This window comes from Pyrus communis, chromosome 3 (genome assembly GCF_041283825.1).
Source record: "Pyrus communis isolate YQ-2024b chromosome 3, ASM4128382v1, whole genome shotgun sequence".
NCBI classification, from domain to species: domain Eukaryota; kingdom Viridiplantae; phylum Streptophyta; class Magnoliopsida; order Rosales; family Rosaceae; genus Pyrus; species Pyrus communis.
The window spans coordinates 6,718,790-6,729,148 of record NC_142567.1 but is presented as its reverse complement, the minus strand read 5'-3'; the positions used below and the strand labels follow the sequence as shown (position 1 = coordinate 6,729,148).

At 39.2% G+C, this 10,359-nt stretch overlaps 2 protein-coding genes and 1 pseudogene across 3 annotated transcripts; all 3 read right to left on the bottom strand.

Moving 5' to 3' along the window:
* Positions 1-2,078: 2,078 nt before the first annotated feature.
* Positions 2,079-3,809, bottom strand: LOC137714513 (putative pentatricopeptide repeat-containing protein At3g05240; annotated as a pseudogene).
* A 14-nt stretch (positions 3,810-3,823) lies between these two features.
* On the bottom strand, positions 3,824-5,522 carry LOC137715832 (protein MOS2). The gene has a single exon (XM_068455179.2). It carries the CDS (start codon positions 5,356-5,358, stop codon positions 4,027-4,029), a length of 1,332 nt encoding a protein of 443 aa, XP_068311280.1. The 5' UTR covers positions 5,359-5,522; the 3' UTR covers positions 3,824-4,026.
* A 556-nt stretch (positions 5,523-6,078) lies between these two features.
* LOC137715738 (chloroplastic lipocalin) lies at positions 6,079-9,734 on the bottom strand. Of its 2 annotated transcripts, XM_068455080.2 has the most exons (6): positions 9,603-9,734; positions 8,711-8,862; positions 8,071-8,197; positions 7,317-7,556; positions 6,679-6,969; positions 6,079-6,502 (listed from the first exon to the last, which is right to left on the bottom strand). In XM_068455080.2, exons 2-6 carry the CDS (start codon positions 8,779-8,781, stop codon positions 6,224-6,226), a joined length of 1,008 nt encoding a protein of 335 aa, XP_068311181.2. In that variant the 5' UTR covers positions 8,782-8,862; positions 9,603-9,734; the 3' UTR covers positions 6,079-6,223. The 2 variants fall into 2 exon arrangements, with proteins under 2 accessions (XP_068311181.2, XP_088546928.1); XM_088690802.1 differs by lacking the exon at positions 9,603-9,734 and having other exon boundaries at positions 7,317-7,597; positions 8,711-8,814.
* Positions 9,735-10,359: the final 625 nt, after the last annotated feature.

The window sequence follows — 10,359 nt, the reverse complement described above, 5'->3', positions numbered from 1 at the left end:
CATACATGCATTATTATCTATAATGATTTGATATTTGGCTATATGATTTCATGACACTTAATTTAATATTGTCAATTTACTGTAATAAGGTTATGCCCCTACTGAGCTGTTGAAGCTCATCCCTCTATTATTATGCAGGTTTACAAACTAGACATTTAAGATGGTAGGCAGGATGAGATTAGATTAGATCGGAGTAGAGAAAGTTTATTTATCTATTTACTGTAGGTTGTAAAGAATTCTTGATTTATTTAAGAATCATGAATTATTTTTATAAAAAGAATTTATTTTCCAACTCGTGCCAATTTCCTTTTATTTATTGAGCTTTTAACTCAAATTTCAGATTCAAGTTTGAGCTTTTATTACCGACCCCGAGTCCAGGCGTGACACTCTATTACTTACGATGCATCACAAAGTTTTTTAAATTGGCATGGTAGTTGTTTTATTACTATTGTTCATTCCTCAATCATTTAGAAAATGCTTTACAACTCAAAGCAACAAAGTGAAGTCGTAACAACACATCAAAGCAAATACATCGAAATTTTATTCTAACTCATGAAACATCCCACAAATTTGTTCGCCCTAGAGAAGTTCAATTCTCTATTTAAGATAGTGAAGAAGGAGGTGGGACGGAAGTTGCAATTATACAATGATTAAATACTCGGTCAGCCCTAGCTTGAATGGTAGTTCTATTCCCAGTGTGTTCATAAGTAAAGGTGTTGTTCACGAAAACATTATGGCACGGTCTTCCCAACGCCACAAGGGCCCGGCAACTAAAGTCACCAATTTTCTTCCCTTTGAAAATATAGTTGTACACGTCAAATGCATACTTTATGCTGAAATGTTTTTTGCACTCAACCACGGCCGACGAGTCATCCAAATGCGCCAATGTTGGAAGTGTGCAATTCGCCAAAAGAAAAATGACCACAATTGGAAACATTTTTAGTCCATGCATAATGGTGGAAAGAATGAGTAACTTTTGATTTTCTTAGAAATCTGATCCCTTAGATGCAGTTGAACTTCGACGCAAGGAGTTCTACACTTATAAGGGATGAGGCAAAGGTACGAGTCATTCGTAAAATGAAAAACGCATTTTCCTTTAAAACTACTTCAGCAACGTATTTATTGATGTGAGGTATTAAATACGAGAGTTTCTAATTTGGTATTATTTTGGTACCATAAACACAACTTACAAGTTCCCATAAATTGTTTAATTAATCTCAACAATCACATATCTATGTATTATTTCGCACAAATGTTATTTGTTTGCAAATTAATTCACTGACTAGTTTATTACAATAGAATTGCGAAAAACGTGAACTGAACTTGCATGTCGTGTTAGTGACTATCATTGCGTGAAAAAGATATGACAAGCAGGAAAAAGAACGCGACTAGCTTTAATTGTTCTGCAGTACATGGACAAACGTATTTCTCGAGCATTATTATTCCTACTATATCAAAATGAAAATGTGACGTAAGAGATTAAATTTGTTAAGAAGTGAAGAATTTTTGGAGTACAATAGAATAAGTAAATGAGCACCCCTTTCTTGGTAAACTCATTTTAGCACAAATATTATATCACACCCTCTTAGTAAACTCATTTTAGTAAATACGTTAATGGCGAAGTTTTCAGCTTTCTCAACTTTAGCAACGTATTTACTAATATGAGGTATTAAATATGAGAGTTTCTAAATTTGGTGTTTATTGGGTATGATAAAAGCAACTTACAAATTGCCATAAATTGTTTAAACCTCAACAAGCACCTAACTTTTTATTATTTCGCACAAATATTACTTCTTTGCAAATTATTTGATTGACTAGTTTATTACAATAGAGCTGCAAAAACCGTGAACTAAACTTGTATGTCGTGCTTGTGACTCTCATAAATGTCCAAATATCATTGTGTGAAAAAAAAGGCGACAAGCGGAAAAAAATCACGACTAGCCTTAATCGTTCTGTAGTAAATAGACAAACATATTTATCGAGCATTATTATTCTTATTATAACAAAATGAAAAATGAAAATATCGTATTGTCTAATAATCAGAGTATAAAGTTTTGAGGTGTTTGAGAGAGAGTAGATTTGTTGGTCAATCTAAAAGAACGTCACTGTTTGAATAATTTCTACTGTACAAGGTACATCAACCATGTACTGAGATTATAAGATATTTGGATCAACATCTATCTGACTATATGCTGCTAATTTCTTCAACCCCATCTGTCTCATTTTATCACGAACCTTATTAGCCTCATCCCACCGTTCGTGAGTAGCGTATGTATTCGATACAAGAGCATAAGTTCCGATGCTTACTCCCCTACTCTTGAGGAGACCATTTCTGATCCTCTCAAACATCTTCTCATTCCCATGAATTTTGCATGCGTTAAGCAACGCTCCCCAAACAGTGCCGTCTGCTTCTGTTGGCATGTCCTTCATGAAACTCTCTGCTTCCTCCAAGAACCCCGCTTGACCATACATATCAACTAGGCAGGCGTAAAGCTGTGTTTGAGGGGCAATCCGATAAACATTTTTCATAGCATTGAAAAACATTAACCCTTGATCGACTAGACCTGCGTGACTGCATGCTGATAACAAGCCAAGGAAGGTTACTTCATCAGGAAGAATCCCATGTATACCATAACCATTCATGGCCATGCCGCTTATGATGGTACTCCATGAAATGTTATCCTTGCAAACCAGGGTTTTAAAAACTGAAACTGCCATACCTACTCCACCACACTTTACATACATGTTTATTAATGCATTTCCCACAATGCCATTCAACAAGAGATCTGGCCGCGCACTTCTGTATGAATTCACCCGCTGGCCTAAACTCAATGCCCCAATCGAAGAACACGCTGACAAGACATTTACAATGGTAGCCTCATTAGGCTCAACTTCCTCTCCCTGAACCATCTCCTGAAAAAGCCTCACTGCCTCATTACAAAATCCTCTTTGTGCATAACCACCCACCATGCTAGTCCAAGAATACACATCACTCTTGGGCATATTTACAAACAGGTACCGTGCACTCACCAAAGACCCACATCTCATGTAAAAATCCAACACTGCATTCTCCAAAATAACATTCCTTACAGATAACTTCCTCATACAATATCCATGAACAGACTTACCAAACTTTAAAGCTCCTAAACTCGAACAAGCGGACATAACAATGACAAGAGTAGTAGAATTAGGCTGCACATCCATGGACATAAACTTAACAATTGCTCCCTCTACAAATCCACACTCGTTAAGACCCGAAATCGTCGAAGTCCACGAAACAACATCAGGGTTTGGTATGGAATCGAAAACCCGGGTAGCAGATACAATGTCAGCTAGAGTTACGTAGAAGTGGCAACGAGTTTTGGATGAAGGTATCGGAAAAGTGCCCGGTTTTTACGACGCGGGCGTGGGCTTCCCCGGCCCTTGTTGTCATCATGGAGGAAGCAACATGCCTTGAGAGCGTAAGTGAAGGTGTAGTGGTTGTGGGAGGATGGGTAGTGGAGCATTTGGTTGTAGAGGAAAAGGGCAGTTTGTGGGGCGGGGGAGTTTGTGAGATGTCCCAGTAGAGGGTTTAAGAGTTGGGGTTTAGGGTTTTTGAAGTAGTTTTGTGTAATTTTCCTAATAATCACTCTCTTTGCAGCATAATCACGACCAACCGGTAAGGCAAAGGCTTTTGGACCATCACACAAGACAAGAATTGGACTTGTTAACCCACTGAGTACCAGACTAGCAGTAGCACCATTGTCATGGATACACAAAGGCTCATCATACAATGAAGACCATGGCGGTGGAATTCGAACAATTAAGATTTAACAGCCAACACTTAATCAAGAAATATTCATCTGAATGAAATAATTAAATTCACAACACTGGAAATTTCATACATGGAAATAATGAGGAGCCAATAGACTCCCAAGTAGAAGCAGCATGGCTTGGCAAACGAAGATATCAAATTTAGTTGATAGGAATGTCAGCTTACAAACACAGTATACAGAGAATAAAATTGTGATTCAAAGTACCTATGAATCAATATCCAAGGTCGTTGGGATCACCAGTAAACTCGGCAATCTGCTCAAGACCCACATTTAGCAAGGCATGGGTATCAGAATCCTTGACAACACCGGTCTCTCTGTCAGAATCCTTCTCCACAAGACTACCATAGACCCCCTTATGCTTCCCAGATAACACAAGAACCGGTCCGCCGCGCCTTGGCAGGGCTGTCTCAAGAAAATCCTGAGAAACCCCCTGCACAAGCTCCCTACTTCCATCCATAGATATATCGCAAGTGTAGGGTCCAACAACATCCATCACCTCCCCTTTTCTCGAATACAATTTCCCACCTTTCAAGTCCTTGCTAATAACCCTGACCCGAATGTTCCTCGCAAGCCACGTCGAATGAGCCCTTCGCTCTTCTCGTCTCCGCCTGCTATCACTACCTACTTTCCTTTGTGTCTCATTCAATCTCCTCAAGCACTTGTCCTCTTCTTTTGAACCCAATTCCGCAACTTCATCCGCATTCACTTTTACTACCTCTTCATCTTGCTGTTTGCTCTTACTCAACAGCTTCAAAACCAGTTTCCCATTGCCCAATTTCTCCACAATCCTACCTCTCAAACCCACATAGTCTTGACCCGAAACGATCCTCACTTCCTTCCCCACATCCCCATCTTTCCTCTTCTCTTTCTCTTTTTCTTTTGAATTCTTTCTATCCTTCTCTTTCGAATTCGCAAGAAACCCTAATCCGTGCCTATCAGTACTCCTAGTATACTCCACAATCTTCACATCTTCCTTCGCATTCTTCCCAATTCCTCTACCCGGGTACCACCCGTACCCGGTTAGCAACGCCTCGCCGTAACCCTCCACCGGCATCTCTTCAAACTCCTCCAACCCCCTATGATCCGACAAGCGCTCCAAATCGTCTTTAAACTTCTGCAGCAGAGTATCCTCAACGCCTCTCAATCTCGGCCGCTCACCATTCCCCAACCCCTCCCGATTCTCCAATTCCGATTTCTCCCGGAGATTGAGACCGTACGAAATCTTGGCGTCGGGGTCGTCGGTGACGGAGAGCGTCTCGACCTCGAACTGGAGCTCGTGGCCGCCGGACTCGGTGATGGGGAGCTCGATGTTCTTCATCTTCTTGTGGGGCCGCCATTCGTTGGGGATCGGAGCGATCACGCGGGCTTTGGGATCGGCGGAGAGAGGCTTCGAGGCGTCGAATTCGCTAACGAAGTGTTTGGAAACGGCGTCGTTAGGGTGGTTTCCGGTGCCGTCGTTGAAGGTGGCGGTGGCGGAGGAGGGGTTGCGTTTAGGGTTTGATTTGGAGGAGGATTTGGGAGGGAGGGAGAAGGAGAGTTTCATGGTTTGGTTTTGGATTTTGCAGAGGGGAAGAATTTTCGGAAGGCTGCTGCCACTAGCCACGTTTAAGTTTGCGTGGGTTTTTAGTGTGGGCTTTATTTTGACCCGAGGGCCTTAATTTCACCCATTCCAATTGGGATTGGGCAAAATTCCCACCCCTAATGCCCATTCCGAGGTGTCCCCCCTTCCTATGGCTTACATGCGGATGCGTTGCGCATCAACGTATTTGATCAAATGTCGGCCGTTCATTTTCATTTAAAAAAAAATAGTGTGTTGAGATTTAATTAAATATGCGGATGGGTTGCGCATCAACATATTTGATCAAGAGAGGGGATCTTCGGCGGATCTTTCAATTACATTCGTTCATCGTATATCGTACGGTCAGTTTTCATCAGGTAATTTTTATATTTAATTTTAAATAAAAAAATTTACAATGATTTCTAACCTGATAATTTCTTGCACGATCCGTTAACCTAAACGAAAGTAACAGTTTTCGGATCAATGGAATATACCCTACACTAAAGGTGGGGAATAAATTATTTTCGAATTCGACATTTACAATATTCGAATCTTAGACATCTCGCTTACAAGTAAAGAAGAATTTCTCTAGACCGCAGTACTAAGTGACTAAAAACATTAGACCAGTATTAGAATTCCCCATACTGTTTCCAATATGCACGATGACAGGTATATAGGAGGCATTAAGATCACAAAGAAGAATCATGAAAGGCATAAACGAATAATCATAGTCATAGTTCATGTAGATTTACATCAAAGTAACAAAACGTGCACATCAACTTAAATCTCTCTTTTGACAGATTAGTAAGAACATAACCAACAAGAAGAGCAAAAACTAACCAGCTCAGGACTATTTAAAATAGAGCTGAACAAGCTTCTTCAGAGTGTCGAATACGCTCGTAAAGGGGTCAAATTGAACAGATTTCTTCAGTTCGAGATCAGGAAATTCATTTGTTAAGGCCTGTTGCATACCGGGCATTGACATCATTGCAGATAACCGCGTGTCCGTCATTTGCTCACAGTCTTGTGGTGTGTCCGTGATTTTGCTTGGGTTGTATCCGAAGTTGGCCAAGTAAGATTTGTACTTCTCTATGAACTCAGGACCGGGATTAGGCGTTCTCGAGTAAATCTGTAATATTAATGCCACAGATCGATTCCCACGTAATATTATCCGTCCTCAAATTGTAGGGATGCGAGTAAAAACTCGCGCAACGCCAAACAAGAGTATAAAATGTTCAAAGTAGTAAACACGAATACTTCTATCTAACATTCCTATGAATTAAAGGGCAGTTTATGAGTGAGTACCTGTATAAAACCAGTGTCCTTCGCTCCCGAAACTAGAGCGTAATTGTCATAATCAGTTGCAATCACATCATATGGCAGCTTAGGGATGAATGGCAATGATGGAAAACGGAGGAAACACTTCTCTTTGATCATCTCCTGCTTTTCTAGATCTGTTTCTTTTTTCTCCAAATCTTGGTCCGAAAGGCATTGAACATTTCCCCGTATTCCAGTGATATATCCATCAGGGCTCCCGTGAACACAGAAGGTATCAACCTGGATGGCCCGTTTCGCCAAGTCAAATGTATACACACCCTGCAATTTAATAAGGTGATATATGGTTTTGCAGTCAGAAAATAGGTGGTGAACATGTGACAGAAAGAGCCTGTTATCCATAAGCAATGAGAAGCAAATCATCACAAGAAAGCTGATCTTCCTTTCAGGATGATTTCGACCACCTGCTACTTGGAAGGGCTATTGATAAACAACTAGGTAGCTCAACAACGATTGATGAGTAGGTTCAACAGTTCAGATCTGCACTCTTGTCAAATACAACAGAAAGGGGAGAATATATTTTCCTCTCAAATCTACACTATTTCCCGAACCAAGAGTCAAACTAAACGTCGCAGTTTTTTACAACTACACGTACCCTTTGTGTTTACCTGGGTGCAGTGGCAGTCTTCCTGACCTTGCCCAGCAAATCCACGTTTAAGCGAAGCAACTTCAAACCACCTTCCAGAATATCTAACAGGGTCAAAGTTATTTGCTGTCATGCCTCTCATCATCATTAGCCTCTCATCTCCTTCATCGGATCCCTTATCAAGCGGAAGAGTAACTGTCTCCTCCGTAGCATCTGCAGACTCATATATATTTCTTTGATGGGAAACATCTGATGCAACCGCCTGCCCAAAAGCAGTAAAAGGCATCATGTATCCTCCACCTCCTGCAATAACATAAGAATACCTAAATCTTTTTTTGCTATTACAACCTCAAGGCAACCTAGTTTCGGACTAAATTCCCTATTAAACTTTCAAACACATAAAAGTCCGGCTAAGTCTATTCGAAATCCTAATCTTATTTAAACCGGTTATATAGAGTGAAGCACTAAAGGAAGTGAAACTGAAAACTCAGTGTTTAACGAGGTCTCAAATACAACATCAAGAACACCAAGCTCAAACATCTCAGCCAGAAATGCTCTGACAATCCCGATATATGAAAGAACTCGAACAAATATTGATCTAAAGGGTTTAACTTCTGTCCATTAGCTTAGACAACGTCGAGCAAGGAAATGATTGGTCCAAAATCTATGTTCTTTTATGTAATCTGATGAGTCAGTTTAGCAACTAGCAATATAAATCTTCTGCTAGTATTCAATTCCAGCATCCTATAACAATACAAAAGACTAAATCTGCTAACCTGGTTTATTTGAGAGATAAACACTAATGTTGCGGCAAACCCAGATAAAACATGACGGGATAGTTGCTTGCTGCCGCTGATCGATTGCTCCAAACAGAAATTCATCATGATTTTACCAGGCATTCCCCTGTAAATCAGGAGAACAAAAATGTCACTCTTTGCAGTCAGCAAAGACCAGAAAAACAACAACACTAGCTTGGAAAATGTGGTTGAAATTGAAAATAAAAAACCGTATATAATTGGTATAGTTTCTTATGAAATCCAAGAACATAGAGGCATATAAGCATTTGCAATTACTCAATTTTACATTACTTTCCACCGCATTTTGAGCACAACAATTAGAAACACAAAAAATCCAAGAAAACCAAACCGTCTTTTTTTTTTTTTTTTTTTTTTTTTTTTACAAGCGATATTTCTACTCTAACAGGAGGAGGGAGAGGGTTTGAACCGGGATGCAGTGGAAGGCCCTAACCTCAGGGCAATCCACCACATGCAAAAACAAACCATTTATGAGTAATTACAGCAAGATTATGAGCAAAAATACAAAACAAATGGGAAAATGTAAGCAAATAAAGCAAAAAAAGGCCCCATAATAATAAGATGATAGACTGGGAAGTGGAAGTGAGTGAGATTTTTGTACCTGCAGGGAGAGACATTTCGAGGAGGAGGAGGAGGAGGAAGAAGAAGAGAGCATTGGAGCACAAGTACCATTTCTATGCTTTTCCTCTCAAAAGCTTCAAGAGTACTCCACTAGTAAAATCTCTCCTCCCTCCTATAATCCCATCTAAACGTAGGGGTGGTTCGGTATGGGATACCATACCGAAACTAGTACCCGAATCCCAAACCAAAATTTTTTGGGACGGGAATTTGAAGACCAATCCCAAACCAAATTTTCGGGAATCCCAAATTTCGGGAATCCCGAAATATTTTTGGGATTTTGGGACAAATCGGGAATCCCAAATTGAAATATGAAATTATGAATTGTTCTTCAAATATATAATTCAAGAACACATGCATGAACTAGGAATTTCATTTCATTCACACTACCATTTAATTGAACACTGGCATGTCTGACTGTTTTTATCATAGTCAAAATTCAAATTAATTAAACCATTTTTGCAATTTGTTGAGAGACAAAAGAATCAAGTCTTCTGAAATCATCAGCCATGGCAGCAGCAATAATAAAATCCACATGAATATCAAACAGAACATGAAAAATATGCAAGGTGTAGGGCATTCCAGGTTGCAGAGCATGAATTAGAAACTACTAGCATCAATTATAAAAGAATAATATATATATATATGTATAAATATATATATAATAATTAACATTATATATTTTCGGTTCGGTATGGGATTCCCGAAATATTGAGAAACCAATCCCGAATCCCATACCGAAATTTTGGGATCGGTTCGGGATAGCATCCCGAAAATTTCGGGAATTTCGGTTTGGGAAATTTTTGGTTTGGGATTGGGATTTTTTCGGTTCGGTTCGGGATTTTTGGGAATTTTTTCCACCCCTATCTAAACGTCACCGTCTTGATGTCTTGAGTGAAACCGTTAGGCCCCCCAAATAATCCAAAACAAACCTCAACCAAGACCTTGTCATGCAAGTCTCGTCCTTTTATGGAAACTGAACACAATATGTACTGCATTTGTTTATAAAAATAAAAATCAAAAAGAGAAAGAAGAAAAAGAAATTTAGAAAGTTAAATAAAAATTGGCTGTTATAATGATTCTACAATATCCGAGTGCTGGACTAACTAATCTAAAAAAAAGTTATAAACTTATAAGAGTGATATAATAAGTCTATAAGAGCGTCTGATCAATTTAAATATTAAAATTTCTAATCATTTTACTTATGATGAGACGCTCTTATATATGTTGAGCAGGTCGTTTGATTTAACGGGTAAGATCAAAGTCACCATGTACTTGGGAGTTGGGAGTAAAATATAGAGTACTGACAGTTGGATTCAAAGTTGCTCGCATTATTGTCCTCGCTTCGACCAAAAATTAGCTAACGTGGATATGATTGGATTTTATTTGTTGAATGAAGTGGAGCCATTGAAGTGAAGAAAGAAAAATATCGACTTTGGGCACAATGTGTGGATGAGAAAGCCCTGCAACTATTCAAGACTTCCACATGACCAAAGTCCTTTGCATTTTTGTTCAATTTTGTCGGCTATATAAAACAAAAATCGGCTTTCAGTGAATCATATTTAACACATTTTTCAATTTTTCAACTTTTTACTCCGACTTAAAAAAGAGTTAAGACATCACAATTGTCAG